This window comes from Leuciscus leuciscus (genome assembly GCF_965113295.1).
Source record: "Leuciscus leuciscus genome assembly, chromosome: 20".
Taxonomy (NCBI): Eukaryota; Metazoa; Chordata; class Actinopteri; order Cypriniformes; family Leuciscidae; genus Leuciscus; species Leuciscus leuciscus.
Window position 1 is genome coordinate 15,566,544 of NC_138744.1, and position 19,859 is coordinate 15,586,402.

Consider the following 19,859-nt stretch of genomic DNA (forward strand, 5'->3'; position numbering starts at 1 on the left):
TGTTCTTTGTATTATTTATATTATATTTTAGCTAAGTTTTGAGATGTCTGGATTTTCACAGATTGAGTTCCACATTATCATTAATTAAATTGACATAAAAATTAACATATTTAATTAACATTGAATACATTTATTATGGATCTTTTCATTGATTTTAATTTGAATTCTATTAATTTCTGGTCAGATCTGGTTGTACTTACTATCTGTAAAAAAAAAAAAAAAAAAAAAAAATCAGAATGTTTAGCCCAAACAACTATACAAGTATAAATAACATAAGACTTGAGCGATATCAGACAAGACATTTAATCTGTTATAATCAACAGATAAAATTTCACTCACAGCACCAACACCAACAGATCTAAATCAAACTAAAGGATCTCTAAATAAAACAATACTGTCAATTACAGGGAATAACTAGTCCAAATATTTGAAAATTAATTTTTTAAACAAAATTATGTGTCAGTACATCAGTAATGGTGATATCACATGAAAAACATAATATTCATATACAGTCAACATTTTCACTAGTTTCAGAAGTTATGTCATTCCCATACAAAAGTTCCTCACACACTCACGTTCGGAGAACAACTTTTACAGAATATTCATATTTGTCCTCTGGCATGGTCCAAGTAATGTCCATGCAATTCTAGAAGGTTGGAAAAACTAGCATTACATTCAGTGCAAACTAAGTTACCGGTTGTGTCCTCTGTCTTCAATACAGATGGTGACCGGCTTGAACCATTTAATTCTTCCATTGTTGAAAAACTGTTCTCAGTGTGTTTTTTAACAATTTGCCTCACATTATTTAGAGAATCAGGAAAGGAATGTGGGTCTGATGACACATAAGACGATGTCCTGGTGGTGCTCGGGGCCTCCGTGTTCGGTTTTTGCTGCTGTTTTGGTAATGGATGTAAACTTGAGGGACCTAAGTGTGACAATGAATGAGGCATTTCAGCACCATTTGAAGAGGAGAATGAGAGGAGTTTCTTTTGCATTTGATCGGCTGATTCACTGAATAGAGATTATTCTGAGAGTCATAAACCGAAGTGGCCATGACCTGAGGAGGGCAAGCAAGCAAAGAAGAGCATCTTTTGAACTTCCTCAGCAAAGAAAAATCTTTTTCAGGAGATTTTACTGGACTTGCACTTCGCATTTTTTGTGCTGTTCTTCTTTTCAAAGAGTTTTTGTGTTGTAATCTGTGAGGAGAACTGTAACCAGAAGACTTGGTTTTTGTGTGCCGCATGGAAATGCAGTGCTTGCTGTGCGTATGTAGCTCTGAGAGAAGACTGAACGTCTGCTTGCAGCAGTCACAGCTGTAACGCTGGGTATCCTTGTGTCCTTGCAAATGTAATTCATACTCATCTCTGGTGCCAAAGCAACTCGATCGCAGGTTAGAGAGTTGAGCGAAGGCTTTCCCACAATCCTGGCATGTGAAGGGCTTCTCACCTGTGTTTTTCTCAGGTGAATGATCTACACATGCATCATCCAATGTTACATCAGTTTGGTTTAAAGTGTCAGAGGGCAGGGCTTCTTGATTTTCAGTGTCAGAAAGTCTGTGTTGTCCACTCAGTCTTCTCTAATGAGAGTTTGTAAAATGAGAACCCTCATTTTACAAATTTCATGAATTTGATCACATTTTTTAAAAATAATAAAAGAGCCCTCTGAAGTGAAACACCACAGACTCTAACATGAATCATTGTTTGCAATTGCACCACAATGTAATGTATCCTAATTTAGCAAATGAAACAAATTTAACATTAAGATATGTTAAATAACATTTATCATTATATATTTAACATTATAATATGGCCAATTTTTAAACCCTTGGTTTTGCATCTTAGTTTCCAAAGATAAGTAATATAATAATGGTAACACTTTACAATAAGGTTCATTAGTTGACATTAGTTAGTATATTAACTAACATGAACTAACAATGAGCAATACATTTGTTACTATATTAGTTCATCTTTGTTAATGTTAGTTAATAAAAATACAGCTGTTCATTGTTTGTTCATGTTAGTTCACAGTACATAATGTTAACAAATAACCTTTGATTTTAATAATGTATTTGTAAATGTTGAAAGTAATGTATTTAAAGATTTAAAGAAAGTAAAGTATTTAAGATTAATAAATACTGTAGTATTGTTCATTCTTCATGTCAACTAATTTAGTTCACTAATGTTAACTAATGAACCTTATTGTAAAGTGTTACCATAATAATTGTACAACATCAGTCAAAATTCAGTCAAAACATTTTTATGAAAAAAAAGAGATGAAATAAAAAAAGTGAAACATTATTAACATTATGTGTCCTTAGCACCTAAGTCTTGTCAAAACATTTTTCTTAAAGTAGCGCATGATAAGCACTTAATATTTAAAACTCATGACAAATTTGTTAATTTTCTGAACATATTTGTTACAAGTTGTTACTAATATGCAACCAAATTTCCCCTTTATAAATAACCGCTGCAAATGATTGCCTATTAGAAAATAAGAAACATCAATTAATCAGTTTGTGAATATTGTTTCTCAACATGCAAAAAATGATTTGCAATAATATGTTCTAGAAAGACAATCTGAATTATGTTGAAGCACATGCTGGAGTCACACACTGGTTGCTATTTAAGGCTTACATAATGAACCAACATGTATGTATGTCCTTGAAAATTATCTCGAGCTGTGGAGTAGACGGAGTATAAAAGGTGGGTCTTAACAGCATGGGAACACACACTCAGCAGTCTCAACATGAAGGCTCTCATTTTTCTGGCTCTGTTCGCTGTGGCTTGTAAGTAAAGGGGCATGAAAGATTTAGATCGAAATTAATACAGATCTATTAAGGGTTTTTAGGGTTTATCTAAATAGACATCATCATGTAAAATATAATCAATTTTTTATTTAATTCCGTATGGTTACAGCTCTCTTCATTAATATTGGTAAAATGTATGAAACAATGAAACCTTATGTTTTCCCAGATGCCGCTCCTCTGAATGAGGATGACAAGATTGTTGGCGGATACGAGTGCACTAAGAATGGTGTTCCATACCAGGTTTCCCTGAACTCTGGCTACCACTTTTGCGGTGGTTCTCTGATCAGCAACCTCTGGGTTGTGTCTGCTGCTCACTGCTACAAGTCGTAAGTGAAAGTCCTTTTTTTTTTTTTTTTTCATGTGCATTATATATAGCCTATATATATATATATTGGAGACTGGACTGGAGCTTGTCACATGGGGAAGTTGTTACAATAATTATATCTCAGTAGGTTTGAATCAAAAGTCCAATTGCACAAAAACTTTGTCTTTGGATTTGAATTAAGAATAATGTTGTTGTTGTTTTTTTTACGATTTCTATAGTGTAGGAAGTTATGTTACTTTTAACATTTTAACTTTGTAATGAATTATTTTGTGCTTAATTTTTTTCCTTTTAAATATAACAGAAAGCAACTAAATAACCAATGTAATGACAAATTTCTACTTGCTATGCCATTATTTAAATTAAGTATGCATTAAAATGATCAAAAGTAACAGTAAAGACAGTGATAATGTTACAAAATATTTCTATTTTAAATAAACGCTGTTTAATATAACTTTCTATTCATTAAAGAATCCTTAAAAAAATTCCACAAATAATATGGAGTTTTTAAATTGTTTTCAAATTGATAATAATAATAAGAAATGTTTCTTAAACACCAAATCAGCATATTAAATGATTTTTAAAGGATCATGTGACACTGAAGACTGGAGTAATGATGCTGAAATTTCAGCTTTCCATCACAGGGTATAAATCACATTTTAAAAATATATATATTCAAATAGAAAACTGTTTTAAACTGTAATAACATTTCACAGTAGTACTGTTTTTATTATATTTTGGATCAAATTAATGCAGCCTTAGTGAGCTTATGATACTTCTTCCAAAAAACATCTTACCGACCCCAAACTTTTGAATGGCAGTGCTCAATCTGCTCATAGTGTTACAATATATGCCCTGCTATGGGGTAGAAATGTCCATCATCTTACTGTAGTCAAGATTCTACCATATGTGTCTATACAGGAATTACTTTTCAAAAATAAATATCTCCTATAAGAGGCACATAAGGGATACATCATTAGTAATCACTTAAAATTCAGCAAACAAACTGCACATTTTCTTAGGTTCAAAAAATAAATTGTAGAAGTATGTTAAAGAGTTTAACATTTTATGCTTTCTGTATAAACCAATAATCACTTGTCTCTATTCTCAGACGTGTCCAGGTGCGTCTGGGTGAGCACAACATTGACACCACTGAGGGCACCGAGCAGTTCATCAACTCCGCTACGGTCATCAGACACCCCAGTTACAACAGCAATACTCTGGACAATGACGTCATGCTGATCAAGCTGAGCAGTGCCGCCACTCTGAACAGCTACGTTAAGACCGTTGCTCTGCCTTCAAGCTGTGCTTCATCTGGTACCAGCTGCCTGATCTCTGGATGGGGAAACATGAGCGCCAGTGGAAGTGCGTGCCACTAAATTAATATGGAATGAAACTTCCTGCGTAAATCTTTAGGCCATCTTAAAATAACCCATTAATGCAAATTAACCAAGTGGGGACTTGATGTTTTCTCAGGCAACTACCCCAGCCGTCTGATGTGCCTGAACGCTCCTATCTTGAGTGACAGCACCTGCAAAAGTGCCTACCCTGGTCAGATCTCCTCCAACATGTTCTGCGCTGGCTTCATGGAGGGAGGCAAGGACTCCTGCCAGGTAAGATCAATGCTAAACTTTTGATGTCAAGCTAACAGATATATAAAAATACTTTTTGCAGCAATTATTGACTTCTCTGAAACGCTTCTGTATCGCAGGGTGACTCTGGCGGCCCAGTGGTGTGCAACAACCAGCTGCAGGGTATTGTGTCCTGGGGTTACGGGTGTGCCCAGAGGAACAATCCTGGTGTCTATGCCAAAGTCTGCAACTTCACCACCTGGATCAGAAACACCATGAACTCCAACTAAGCTACCACGGATTTTCAAGGCCATAATCATGGCATTTTGCAATATCATTTTGGCAAACTAAAATAAAGATCTGATAACAAACATTAAAGAATGTTCTTTGTATTATTTATATTATATTTTAGCTAAGTTTTGAGATTGAGTTCCACATTATCATTAATTAAATTGACATATTTAAAATTAACAAATTTAATTAACATTGAATACATTTATTATGGATCTTTTCATTGATTTGTATTTGTATTTTATTAATTTCTTGTCAGATCTGGTTGTACTTATTACTATCTGTAAAAAAATCTGAATGTTTAGCCCAAACAACTATACAAGCATAAATAACATAAGACTTGAGCGATATCAGACAAGACATTTAATCTGTTATAAGCAACAGATAAAATTTCACTTACAGCACCAACACCAACAGATCTAAATCAAACTATAGGATCTCCAAATAAAACAATACTGTCAATTACAGGGAATAACTAGTCCAAATATTTGAAAATTTATTTTTTAAACAAAATTATGTGTCAGTACATCAGTAATGTTGATATCACATGAAAAACATAATATTCATATACAGTCAACATTTTCACTAGTTTCAGAAGTTATGTCATTCCCATACAAAAGTTCCTCACACACTCACTGAACAAAAGAGAACAACTTTTACAGAATATTCATATTTGTCCTCTGGCATGGTCCAAGTAATGTCCATGCAATTCTAGAAGGTTGGAAAAACTAGCGTTACATTCAGTGCAAACTAAGTTACCAGTTGTGTCCTCTGTCTTCAATACAGATGGTGACCGGCTTGAACCATTTAATTCTTCCATTGTTGAAAAACTGTTCTCAGTGTGTTTTTTAACAATTTGCCTCACATTATTTTGAGAATTAGGAAAGGAATGTGGGTCTGATGACACATAAGACGATGTCCTGGTGGTGCTCGGGGCCTCCGTGTTCGGTTTTTGCTGCTGTTTTGGTAATGGATGTAAACTTGAGGGACCTAAGTGTGACAATGAATGAGGCATTTCAGCACCATTTGAAGAGGAGAATGAGAGGAGTTTCTTTTGTGTCTGATTATCAGAAAGGCAGTAGTTGTGGCTTTGACGCTGGGGGTGGTGAGATTGATGTTCCCCTGTTATAAGTAGCTGGCCTTTCATTGCTATTGGTTCTTTCTCTACAGACTTGTGGAGGAGCTGATGATGGAAAAGCAAGTCTAGGGTCTCAAAACTGGCATTGCACGTACCGCACTCGTAGGGATGCACAGCAGACTGTGGATGAATGGTGTAATGTGTCTCCATTGTTTCATTTGTGAAGTGAACGACTCCGTGTCGTTTAAGAACGATCGCACTCGGGAAACCTTTTCCGCAAATATCACAAATAAAGGGCATAGTTGAGCGGTGCCACTCTTGCTGATGATTTCTCAACTTTTGTGCATTTGAGAACGTGTGAGGACAGAAGGGACAAACATGAGCGTTAAGCTCTGGATGCTTCTGCAGATGTTTATTGTACAAGCCCACAAATCGAAACCCCTGACCGCACTTGGGACAAAAAAACCGTCCTCTCTTCTGTCTATGCAGCCGCTGATGAATCCAAAATTTGTTCCAGTTTTTAAACATCCTGTTGCAATCGACACACGTGAAGCCTTGACCCCGCGAATGAGTGAGCATATGGGCTCTCAGCCTTCCTACATGCCGGAATACTCGTCCACACCGTGGGCAGAAGTACTTTCTTGGATCTGCTTTTTGATGTGTACTGTTCAGTTGAGATACAAAATAGCTGCATTTGATCGGCTGATTCACTGAATAGAGATTATTCTGAGAGTCATAAACCGAAGTGGCCATGACCTGAGGAGGGCAAGCAAGCAAAGAAGAGCATCTTTTGAACTTCTTCAGCAAAGAAAAATCTTTTTCAGGAGATTTTACTGGACTTGCACTTCGCATTTTTTGTGCTGTTCTTCTTTTCAAGGAGTTTTTGTGTTGTAATCTGTGAGGAGAACTGTAACCAGAAGACTTGGTTTTTGTGTGCCGCATGGAAATGCAGTGCTTGCTGTGCGTATGTAGCTCTGAGAGAAGACTGAACGTCTGCTTGCAGCAGTCACAGCTGTAACGCTGGGTATCCTTGTGTCCTTGCAAATGTAATTCATACTCATCTCTGGTGCCAAAGCAACTTTTGCAAAGGTGACACCTGAAGCTGATAACACCATCCAATTCCATATCTTTCAATGTGGAATGTGGGTGTCTTTTACCTTCACACGTGTGTATCTTTAATGGCCCGATCTGAGAAAATCCCTTACCACATTTGGAACAGAAGTAAGGCCTGATGGACCAATGCACTCTTTCATGGACACGTGCAGTACAAGCCTGAGTAAAGGATTTGCCGCACACCTTACAAGAGTATGGTTTTTCTCCACTGTGAATACGAAGATGGATTTTGAGGACAGACTTGTAGCAAAAGACTTTACCACAGATCGGACATGTTTGAGGTTTCCCTTTCCCTCTTCCTCGCCCCCTCCTCCTTCTAGGGGTGATTTGATTACTACGACAGTCACTTTCCACTTTGTCGATCACTTTGTCGATCACGCTCACATGGTTCATGTCTACATTTTTCTCAGTCGTGGCTCTACTTTGGTCTTGGTATCTGTGCGCACGTTTCCGACTTTTGGATTTATGGACTTTGCTGTGAGATCGCAGGTTAGAGAGTTGAGCGAAGGCTTTCCCACAATCCTGGCATGTGAAGGGCTTCTCACCTGTGTGGACACGCAGATGAATGATATACGCAGAGGCATGATTGAACGGGCGCCCGCAATATTCACACTTGATGACCCGTTTCTCTTTGCGTGGCCGTCCGCGAGAAAATGAATGAAATCCACGTTTACTTTCTTTGATCTCCATACTGCTTGCCTCCGCACTTGCTTCGGTTGAAGGTGTCTGGCTATTCAGCTCTGAATTAGGCTCTTGCGTTTTCTCAGTTGAATGATCTACACATGCATCATCCAATGTTACATCAGTTTGGTTTAAAGTGTCAGAGGGCAGGGCTTCTTGATTTTCAGTGTCAGAAATGTTTGCATCTGCAGTGTCCTCATGGATTTGTTTTTCAGAATCTTCTTCGCACTGGCTATCACTTATAATAGGACAGGATGCATCACAGACATCTTTCTCAGATGTTTGGACAGTTGAACAGTGGGCTTCATTCATGTCAGATTCTCTTTCAGACTGACTACTTGAGATTTCATCTGTTTGAACAGATATCTGAGTGTCGATTTGTGGTTTATTTAATTCTGCATTAAGAGGCAGTGATTTTGGTCCATTATCTGTGGTGCTGGAAAGACAATTAGAATTTGACTCTGGCTGATCAAGGTCTTCCAAACATTTCTGAGCATCCATTTCAGCTTCTTTGACAGGGGTAAAATCAGACTTAAATTGCTCTGGAAATGTATTTACATCTGCATTACAAGAGCCTTTTTCACTCTCTTTTTCGTCAACATTAACAGGCAAGGACTCATGTAGGGCATTAGTGCCTGCAGGCGACGGTTCCTCCACTCTTCTGTTCTGGGAGCTTAATGCCAGACCTTTTGAAATGAATTCCCCCATACCTCTCTTCACAGATTGTTCATTGGTTTCATCCTCATCAGTGTTGGTTCCTTGCTTCTTATCCTCTCCTTTAAGCATGATGTGCGAGTCGCCTGCAGGTGCCTGAGTTTCCCTTCACTCAAGCTGAAACCAGACAAAGGAAAAGGAATGAAAGATATAGATAAGATATTATAAGATGTATTGCATCTAATGATAAGTTTCATCAGCACATTAGTAGCTGCTTCACATGATATCCACATAATAGGTGGATCTATTAATATTGTTGTAGTACAACATCAATTAAAAAATACATAACATATTATATCAAAATAATATTATATACATCATATTTCATTTCCGGAAGAGTGTCCCACGGCATCCGACTGAAAAACAACACGGCACATTCACTGGACCTGATTGAGAGCTGCTGATAGACACTGATCATATTTTTACTGCCAAGTTGGAATTGTAATGGTTATATGGCCAATTTTAAAAAGTTGTTACGCCACATACAAGCATTTGTATTGAGTTTAAATAGTATTGCTGTATTATTTTGATGGCAAAATATTATATCCTTAAATGCATAATGTCATCTGTAACACCCACGTTTGCTATTTTCATGCAGGATATAGCCTCAATATTTGTAACTTCCAAAGAGTTTAGCCTAACTAACCCATTCAGACCCTGCGTCCATTACAATGGACATCACATGTCAACCCCCCTTTTTTTTTTACTTCTGGAGCATTTCACCTAGTTTAAAGCCTGCAGTCCATTAGATTGGACGCTTGTCATCCAATCAAATGGCAGTAAAGCTCTGCATGTAGTAATTATTAAAAAAAACACTACTTTGAAGAGAAGCATGTCAGCACTTCACTCCAAACACAGAAGCAAGCAACATTTTCTATGGTTTTATTTACATTTTTTGATATGTTTGTCAGTATTTCATAGTTTGTATGTAAAATAGAAAGATTGAAATTATTAATTAAAGTTAAAAATCGATTGTAGAATTTCAAATTTTAAATCAGGATTTTTTCAAATGTGTCTGTCCATTAGAATGGACAGTGGGTTCAAAAGCCTGTTACTGAAATCACATTCCAGTAACTGAAGTCCAGTAATGCTGACTGAAATTTCTTATATAAAAAATCTATATCACAGTACCGATACATTTTTTAAACTTTTTCATATGCAGAATATATAGTTCTTGAAGTGCTTGAACATATAGCTGATGGAAGTATCTCAGATGTTGACTTTATGTGGAGTGATGATGAGGAAGATGGAGATGTAAGAAAAATATCCGTATTTAAAACTTTATAAAGTAAAATGACTAGCTTCCGGCGAAACTGTACAAAACATACAGATTTGACATAAATCTAAAGCGTAACTTGAAAATGAATAATTTTTCTTACACAAACGCATCGCTTCGCTTCAGAAGGCCTTTATTTACCCCCAAGAGCCGCATGGAGCACTTTTATCATGGATGGATGCACGTTTATGGACTTTCAAAACAGAAACAACCATTCACTGCCATTATAAAGCTTGGAAGTCAGGACATTTTTTAATATAATTCATCTGAAAGAAGAACGATGTCATACACACCTAGGATGGCTTGAGGGTGAGTAAATCATGGGCCAATTTAAATTTTTGGGTGAACTATCCCTTTATAGGTTTAGTACACCCAAAAATTATATTTGTCATCACTTACTCATCCTTATGTTGTTCCAAATCTGTATGAGTTTCTTTATTCGGCTGAACACAAAAGAAGATATTTTGAAGAATGTCGGTAACTAGACAGTTGACAGTATAGCCATTGATTTCCATATTTTTTCCTACTATAGCCTATATTTCCTAATAACTACATATTATATTTATTATGATATAATATTATAATTATTAGTAATTATTTTGAAAAAATATTTATCAGTAATGTATCAATATAGATATTACAGTACAATACCGTATAATTAATTACAGCAAAAGCAGATCAAATGACGAAATACAGTACAAATACAGTAAAGTACTATTTGGTAGTTTACAGTACTGATCTTGTGTACTGTAAAGTGAATTACAGTACAGTTACTGGAAATCGAAATACATGCATCATGCATGGCAACCGTGCTGCCAGTAATGTACTGTAGAAATACAAGAAAATCGTTAACAGAGAAATTGTTTCAAAGATGCACACAGTAAATTACTCTAACGTGAATGCGTTGATTGATTCCTAGGTTTATTTTGTTATGAATAAACAAATGTGCGATCTATAAAGCAAAAACCTTACAATTAAAGTTGAAATGTTGTAATGTTCAAGTTTTTGATCTAAAAAAAGAAAGATGCGCAAAGAAAATGACTCTAACATGACCATATTGATTGATTCTAAGATATTTAGTTTGTTACAAACAATGTGCAATCTGTAAAACAAAAGCCTCAAAATTAAAGTTGAAATGATATACTGTTGAAAAGTTTTTGACCTTGAGAAAAAGCTTTAAGTATATACTAACAATTTTTATGTTTATTATTTAATTTTATGTTGGTACATTTTTGTGAAGTACACCTGTTTTGACCTGACGTCCATTGAAATGGACAAAAAAAATTACAATTAAAGCCAAACATTTTTTATTTTATTTTTATTTGGTCTCATTTATAGAAGCCTCATGAGCAGGGAAAATGTACTTTTATATTTTTCAGAAACTTAAAACATAATTCAGGTCTGAAGGGGCTAATGTATAAAACATAGGAGATTAAATAGCTGAATTCCTAATGATTGTTTTTATACGTTACGTTTATTTATTTATTTAAGTTGATCCTTATTCATTAGATCATTACTGCCATAAAGTATTTATGTTTCACGTGTTTCTATGATTGTCAATAGTGGCTCGTGGTCCGTTCTTTTATTAGAGCGATTCTTTCAAAGAACCGGCTCATACGAGTCATTCGTTATAGTGAATAGAACTACAACAAAGAAAACAAAACAAATAAGGGTTCTCAACTCATTGTCCCCTTTTTGAGTGCTTACCCAGTATTTGTATTTAATAATATTCAATAATGACCGCAAAAGCACAACTACGGTAAAAAAATGCAGTGCCGCAGTAGATAGCGGTTGATGCAGAGTGATATGACGCTCTGCATGCGTTTGCAAAGGCCATTCCTTCCATAATGTCTCAGTAATGCTTTATGCATGCGCTGTTACAGTCAGCCCTGCATCTCCTAATACTACAGAACCTGTCCTTTAAGAACGAGCTTATTTTGAAAAGCGAAATCAGCGTCTTTGAAAAGGATTAATGTGTCTGTCGATTACAACGCCCGACGCAGGACTAAACGAACAATTTTAAACACCAACACTTAATTTTTTAAATAATAAGAAACACCACTTCAATGCAAAATTACTCATCGTTTGATCGACTGCATAAAATGAGCTTCTGCCTTAACTTTGTTGAAAGTACATGCGAACAAGCAACACAAAGAAAAGCAACCAACCTTTCATGCTCTTTCTTTTCAGCAGCACCAATGAACTACGATTCAGGACTCATACCCTAAACAAATGGAGTTTCCTTTTCCGTTTCCGATAAAAGCCTCTTCGACGTCTTTTTCTGGATGTGTGGTTATGTAAAGAAAATCACCCCAATATGTAAACACATGTTAAATAATTTGACTCCATTTACCGCGCACGATGTATACCAAACCATCAATTACATATATGGGTATGACTTTTATTCAATTTTAATTGCAGTTAAATAAATATATATACAGCATTAAAACGTTTCAGAAAACAAATTGTTCACTGCAAAAGGCATGCATCTAATATTCCATTAAAAGTTGCAAACCAAACCATATAAATGGTTCCAAATTAAATGTGAAATTATAAATAAAAAATAAATAGCCTATATAAAATTCTAAAACCATAAACGATAAGCAGTTTAACATAAGTCATGACAATGGCAATTGTAGGGCTGATCTGATGCTGCCCTTCATTTAAACAGAACAGGTATAAGTTATAATAGCCTAATGGTCATTGTTAATTGTTCATTCATAATACAGATTATGAACTGATATTAGTTTAGTTATTGGTATGTTAAAATGTTCTAGTCCGTATAAAATGAATATTATTTTAGACTAATAAATGCAAAAATATTATTCATTGTTTTTTTTTTCCATGTCTGCTATTTAAATAAATTAGCACATATAACCTTATAGTGAATTGTTCCCAAAATAATGTTTACACAATAACTACAGAACTCCGATAAGCAACTTGATTTTCAGATTTTTTTTGTATGACCACATATAACACTTGAAAAACAATTGTGAAATTTTTTTGTCACTCCTGAAGCGGTTTTTGATGCAAATTTAACATGTTGACTTAGCTCACTGCCTAAAGCAATTCATGTATTTTAATTTGTTCAGTCCTCCGTCAGTTTTACCATTTAATCAGTTCACCAAATCTTTCAATCTTTATAATTTACAGTAGATGTGTCCGGCAAGTTTAGCTATTGCTAGCAACATTTACCACACTATAACATGTGTGCATGACCACATCCTTTATTACTTTACTGGAGACTTAGAAAGGTGTCACTATTGTTTTTATTGATGCAACGTAGAACATGTTTACATCAGAATGTATTATTTACAGAAGACTAACAATACACAACGGCTACATAAAAAAAGGCCGAAAACTACTGTTTTTTTGTTGTTGTTGTTGTTTTACAGTTTATACAGTGCATTCACCAAACATCTCTGTATTGAAAAAAAAACATTTGTATTCAATAGATGAATTAAGGAAACCAATAAAATACAGAGGAAGCCAAATATGATATTAACAAGACAAAAAAAAAATATCTACTACTGATTAGATATGAAACATTTTTTTAAATGTTTTGAACTATTCAAAATTATTTTTCACTACTCTTTTAAAAATGTATTCAAACTTCTGCTTTATAACGTCTTTTTTTTTTTTACATTACATTTTGATCGCATATGCATCAATGAAAGCAAGCAGTAGATCCAACTTTTATGTATGCAGAAAAGGAATCGGTTTCTGCTCTAGATCATCATCTGTGTCATTTGATGTTGTTATTGTTGTTGTTGTTGTTGTTGTTGATGTTGTTTCAGGCACTGGCCCTAATATGCGGTGTACCCTTCTTGTGTGATTTTTAAGGGACACTATGTCAGGATAGCTGCGTTGGCAAATCTGACACTTGTACAGATTGTGTTGAGCCATGCCCCTCGACACTTCAAGACCACCCACGATACCATGGACCCTCCTTCTGTGGTTTCGGAGGGACTGTACATCTGGATAGCTGCGTGCACAAATGTGACACTGAAACTGATTGGGAGTGCTGATTTGCTCAGTTCCCTTCGATGGCTGAAATGCAGCACTAAAAATCCGATGCACTCTTCTTCTGTGGTTTTTCAAAGATTTGATGTCATGATAGGAGCGGGCGCATATCTGACACTGAAACTGGCCAGAACGGACCGGTTCTACGGTACCCAGATTTGGCTGTTTAGGCCGATGAACTTTCCTTAAGTGATCCTTCAGGGATTGAAGCTTTGGATAACTGCGAAGGCAAATAGGACATTGAAAAGGAGTAGATGAACTGCTTTGTGTGGCTGCTTGGGGCAACCGTTCCGGTGTGTCCTCCGCTGGTCTCATTCTGCTAATGACTCCATGAACATTTCTTTTATGCTCCTCGAGTGCCTGAGGTGTTGGACAATTATGGTCACAAATCTGACATGTCAGCCCAGCTTGCCTGCTGTGCGAGACTAGGTGTCTCTTGAGCCCATCTAGACAACTGAACCAACGCACACACACCGGGCATCGAATAGGTTTAAATGCGGGTTTACAGGTATTGCTTTGAATGTGAACTTTAAGGGTCAATGGGTTGTTGAATGTTGCACCACAACGAGAGCAAGTGTGTTTCCTCTGACTTGAAGTATCACCTTTGCAACGTAACCGTATGTGTCTTAACAACGAACTGCGGAGACTGAAGTTCTTTTTGCATTTATGGCAAGTCAGTGTCTCAGGAAATGACCTATTGTTCACATGTTGAGGTGACAAGAGTGCAGGTGGTTGTGCTTTTATGTTAAGCGGCGAAAAACCTGCAGATTGTTGCGGTCGAGTCGGAGCGTGCGATGGTACCTTTTGAGTAAATGAACGAGGTTGTTGCTGGGAACCTCTTTGCTCATTTGCTGGGATTTTAGATTGCTTGTGCAATTGCTGATGTGCTTCAAAGTCCATCCACGACTGCAAGTTCTCACCACAGTGAGGACAAATATAAGACTCCTGCGCATGCACCTGCAGATGTTCGAAGAGAAGTCGAGGACAAGTGAACGAGGCTCCGCATTCGCATGTCACCCTTCTTGGGAGTACAGATGGAAGTGACATGATCCCCCAGTTTCTGCTACTGCTAGTATTTTGAGTGCTCTCCTGTTGGGCTGCTTGGTTTTCTGTAGATGGAGACAGGACAAATAAGTTTTCCTGAGTTGCAGGTGTTGTTTTAGACACCACGGTTCTAGAACCTACTACTGAATCCGTTTTTGTTGCATGGCACTTTTTTCTGTGCTTATTTAGATTGTCTTTGCGGCTGAAGAACTTGCCACATTGAGGACATGGAAACCGTTTAACTGGCCCAGGCAAATCAGATGATGTATTCTCAACCTTTTTCTCTTCCAACTTTCTCGCCTCGCAAATCTTCAAGTGCTCCTTTAGCGTAAATAGGCGAGAGTAGCTTCTCTGGCACCCATTGCAAACATACCGTTTCACACCTTTATTAGTCACATGCACCTGAAAACCATTACTAGGTATTGCTGAATTAATTTCCTTGTCCTCAGGTAGCTCTACAATGACAACATCCTGATCTTCATCACAGTCGTCTTTAGCCACGTCAATCAAATCATCCTCATCTGAGTCCTTCTGATCTACATCTATTAGTACATCAATTTCAGCATCATCCAATGGCATGGTCCACTCCTTTTCAACCAATTTACCTTTTTCCTCTACTTTCATTTCAACCATTTTGGCTGGTACTCCAACAGAGTTTTTAGTTGATTCAGTTGGTTTGGAGTTAGAAACACTGGCAAAAATGGACTCATGGGTGTCTGGGGGATTTAACTGATCCTTCCGCTGCATCTTCAACCCAGTCTGATTTTTCTTGTCAATAGAAAATTCTGTATTCTGTTCCTCCATCTTTACCGGCTCTGTGCCTACGCCAATATTTATATGCTGTGATGACATGCTTTGATTTGTTTTTGAGTCTTGCTTCGCTCTATTGCACTCTTCCATATTTTGGAGTTTGACGTGATGTTGGTTGGCAACAGTGGGCGAGGATTTCAGAGAGGATTTATAAGGACAGTTATGAATTTTGAGGCGGTGCCTCCGTGTGTAGCCACGCTTGCATAAAGAACAGTAGAACAATTTTTCCAGCAGTTGAGCTGTAGGGCTGATAGGTGTCACAGACTTCTTTCCCAAAGATTGAGAGTTTCTAGAAAATGCATCAGAGCAGACGTGATTCTCTGGGACAGAGATTACGGTTATCACAAACTGTTGGCAACAAAGACAAAACTTAACTCTCTCTTTCTTGTGCAAGGCATGATGCATTATCAAGCTGTCTACGGTTTGGAAAACTCGACGGCAGAGCCTGCACTGAAGTTTGCCTTCAACGTTGTCCCGGCCAAAAAGTTTTTGACGAGTCTCAAGAACCACCACGGGGCAGAGAGTTTGTGTCACGGATATAATCTTCCCCTTCTTTGACAACATCTTTCCAATTTTCACATTGACCACATTGTCTTGTTTCATCTTTGATAGATCCTCCAGTAGCTCTGGCTTTGAAATCGTCATGGCAGTTGCAGGTTGCATTGGTGCTCTCGGTGAAACTTTTCTGGGAGGCAAGTTCCTCTGTTTCATTTGGACGGGTTGTTTATGACTCATGTAGGCAGATGCTAGCATCTTCAGGATTGATTTCTTATTAAATGCAGTTGATTCTTCACAAGATTCTGGTGATTTCTCATTGTCATGCACAGAATGGTTTACCACGTTTAAAGTGTCCTTCTCAAGGATCTGCACTTGCTCTTCTCCTACCATGTTGGAGGATTTTAAAGTGTCATTCTCAAGGATCTGCACTTGCTCTTCTCCAACCACGTTGGAGGATTTTAACGTGTCCATATAGAGCATCTGCCCTTGCTCTTCTCCTACCACGTCGAAGGATTTTAAAGTGTCCATTTCAAGGATCTGCACTTGCTCTTCTCCTACCAAGTCAGAGGATTTTAAAGTGTCCATATCGTGGATCTGCTCTTGCTCTTCTCTTACCACGTCAGAGGATTTTGAAATGTCCATATCACGGATCTGCACTTGCTCTTCTTCTACCATGTCAGAGGATTTTAAAGTGTCCATCTCAAGGATCTGCACTTGCTCTTCTTCTACCACGTCAGAGGATTTTAAAGTGTCCATGTCACAGATCTGCACATGCTCTTTTCTTACCACGCCGGAGGATGTTAAAGTGTCCATCTCATCTTGCTCTTCTTCTACCACATTGGAGGATTTTAAAGGATTCATTACAAGGATCTGCACTTGCTCTTCGGTCACAGAGGGAGATTCAAATGGCTTCAAAATGTTGCTTTCCATGTCTGCAGAGGATTCAGTCTTCTTGATATCAGCATTTGAAGTAGGAGGTGCACTTTCTGCAAAGGATTTTTCATTGGAATGGGATGGTGAGAGACTGTGAAAAACTTGGTCGGAGACAGGACGGCTGGAGTTTATTTTGCTATCTGGCACAATAGGAACCTTACCCAAATCTGATTTATCCTTATTTTCTGGCCCATGTTGCTTTTTGTGGGCCTCAAGAGCTGTAACACCACTAAACTCCTCACCACATTCACATAAGTAGGTTTGGGCTGGAGAAACTGGTGAGGCCGACATTATACAGTGGTGTTTTTCAAGGAGATCTTTACTTGCAAATAAGCTTCCGCAACTGTCACAAGTAGGTAGTGTTGATTCTGTCTGGCAAGAGATTTCACTTGCATGACTTGCTTGGTGCACCAGGAGTGATGACAAATTATGAAACGTAGCTGAGCATGCCACACAGCTGTAAGTTTTCGGACTCCCAGCTGACTTTGTTTCTTGAAGTCCAAGCATTTTGCAGGTGCCAGAAGATTCCACTGCCGAATGTTAAATTTAAGAAGTGTTACCAAGGTCTTTGTTATTGTTGAGTACCTCCTAAAAACAAAAGCAAATAAACAAAATTAGTGGCATAGCATGAGTTTTCAATACAGGCATACATCATGTAATGTTATAGATCTAGGCACTGTCATGTTTAGGACCCTATTAAGTTTAGTAAAAGACAATTCTGTGAAGTAGTTCTAAAAATGAAATTACCCATGTCATTTTAAAAATGTGGATCAAATAAAAAAAATATACCAGCATCAAAAACAAACTCTAATCTGTTCTCAACTAAAATAAAACTTTGGTTTAACTGGATCGATGAATTTGAAATATACTGACTAATAAAACACTATTTGATATAACAAATTCTCATTGAAAGGTACAGTATATTGTCTATTTTTTAAGTTATACAAGCAGAAATTGAATATAGCCTTTTTTATATTTATTTATTTATTTATTGAGCAAAGCCAGACTGTTCTCAAATAGAAAAAGCTGTATTTTTTAATTGATTAGCTAATATTAATATTATTAAAAGAAACTGCTAATGTCAAAAAAAAATTCTCGATATTCCTTACATAACATTTTATTTATTTATAATGTTTAGAAATATGATTAAATAGTGTAATTTACTTTGGTAATTTTTTACTTTTGTGTAAAACAAACACGAATACAAAGATAACATTTCAAAAAACTTGGCACACTTGTTCAAAACTAAATACTTTTGAAAGATGTAAGTTGTGCCTTTTACAATATCGTACATCCACATGTGTCATTAACCTCAGTGAGAGTGAGTACATGCATATTCTCATGCAAATGAGAAAAAACATTTCTGCTCAGAAAACTCAAGCTGGTACAAATAAACCTGCTGCCCTGCTCTCGTTTTTAAGAAAAGTGTTTAATTATTCGTTACAAATAGACTACGTTTCAAATGCAGCAACAAAAGAGGACAGAGAAAGAGGCAAGACGGCTCATTGCATGCTTCGATTTTTATAGGCCTGGCCGCTTCCCGTGGCTCTTTACTCAAATATGTTCAATAAACATCATGTCAATAAATAAATAAAACGCATCACCATGTTAATATGCATACCACCCACTGATTTAGATTTAGTATATAGTTTAAAAGAGAGTGAAAAATAACACAAACCCTGCCAATAACAAACACTGCAATGGATGCTGCAGACTTGGCATCAGACTAAACATGTTTAACTATACAACCAACCTCCAACATCTAAACGCGAACAACACCTCTTTTCCAAAACAAACGCGCTTTATATGAATATCGGATTGCTTGATATAGCGCGTGCGGAACGTCATTCACGTCCTGCACTGGGGAATTGAATGACAAAACCCGCAGCTAACGAATGCATGCGCGAATAAAAACGAAGCATAACAAGTATTTCAAACCGTTATTGGCTTGCACTCACCTTGGGAAAGTACGATGTGCAAACTAACATGATTTTACTCAAAGAAGTTATTTATTTTCAATCCGAAAGACGGTATGATTTTGCAACGGGTTTCAGTGACATGTTATTCCCGCTATTCACTATAGAGGGCAGTATATATGAGCGCTCACTTCCACTCCCAGTCCCCACATGCACGGATTAAACATACCGCCATCAACTGGCGAGAGGGACCGGTGTGGCCTCCCTACAGAAATAGACCTACACCTTCCTCATTGGGCTATATTACAAGATAAACACCATTGAACAGTATCATTCATAGGCCTAGGTGATATGGAAGGTAGGCCTACAATATAGTTATAATCTTTATTAAATAAATGTCTATTATCATCATCAAACTTTGAACAGAGACACATTTCTGATTTAATTTATGCTGCTCAGTGAATTTAAGTGTTTTTTTATTAAAAACATTGAAGATATGGAATACCAAAGTTGACAAAATAATAAATACATGAATATAGGCTGAAAAGAAATACGAGTAGGCTTGTTATCATTCTATCCTACTATTGATAAACACACACGTGTTACAGAGACAAGTATGTCTACAATTGACAATATTATAACAAATTTACAAAATACTGGTTGTAAATCGGGTGTAATATTTTCTGACATCTCTGATCATTACCCTGTTGTGTTCTTTACTAACTGCATAAAAAGAGTATCCGATCCATGTACTAAAAGGAAGTTAAAAGTTCTTAATAATAA

At 36.8% G+C, this 19,859-nt stretch overlaps 3 protein-coding genes across 3 annotated transcripts; 1 reads left to right on the plus strand and 2 right to left on the minus strand.

The window, feature by feature from the left end:
• The first annotated feature begins 2,657 nt into the window (after positions 1-2,657).
• Positions 2,658-5,080, plus strand: prss1 (serine protease 1). The gene is made up of 5 exons (XM_082149446.1): positions 2,658-2,785; positions 2,973-3,132; positions 4,240-4,493; positions 4,605-4,741; positions 4,840-5,080. Exons 1-5 carry the CDS (start codon positions 2,746-2,748, stop codon positions 4,987-4,989), a joined length of 741 nt encoding a protein of 246 aa, XP_082005572.1. The 5' UTR covers positions 2,658-2,745; the 3' UTR covers positions 4,990-5,080.
• Positions 5,081-5,462: 382 nt separating this feature from the next.
• LOC309483553 (uncharacterized protein) lies at positions 5,463-12,646 on the minus strand. Its single transcript, XM_082149445.1, has 2 exons — positions 12,021-12,646; positions 5,463-8,693 (listed from the first exon to the last, which is right to left on the minus strand). Exon 2 carries the CDS (start codon positions 8,646-8,648, stop codon positions 5,658-5,660), a length of 2,991 nt encoding a protein of 996 aa, XP_082005571.1. The 5' UTR covers positions 8,649-8,693; positions 12,021-12,646; the 3' UTR covers positions 5,463-5,657.
• Positions 12,647-13,102: 456 nt separating this feature from the next.
• On the minus strand, positions 13,103-19,409 carry LOC309483552 (uncharacterized protein). Its single transcript, XM_082149444.1, has 2 exons — positions 19,119-19,409; positions 13,103-17,748 (listed from the first exon to the last, which is right to left on the minus strand). The coding sequence occupies exon 2, from the start codon at positions 17,665-17,667 to the stop codon at positions 13,549-13,551; it is 4,119 nt and encodes a 1,372-aa protein (XP_082005570.1). The 5' UTR covers positions 17,668-17,748; positions 19,119-19,409; the 3' UTR covers positions 13,103-13,548.
• Between the last annotated feature and the right edge of the window lie 450 nt (positions 19,410-19,859).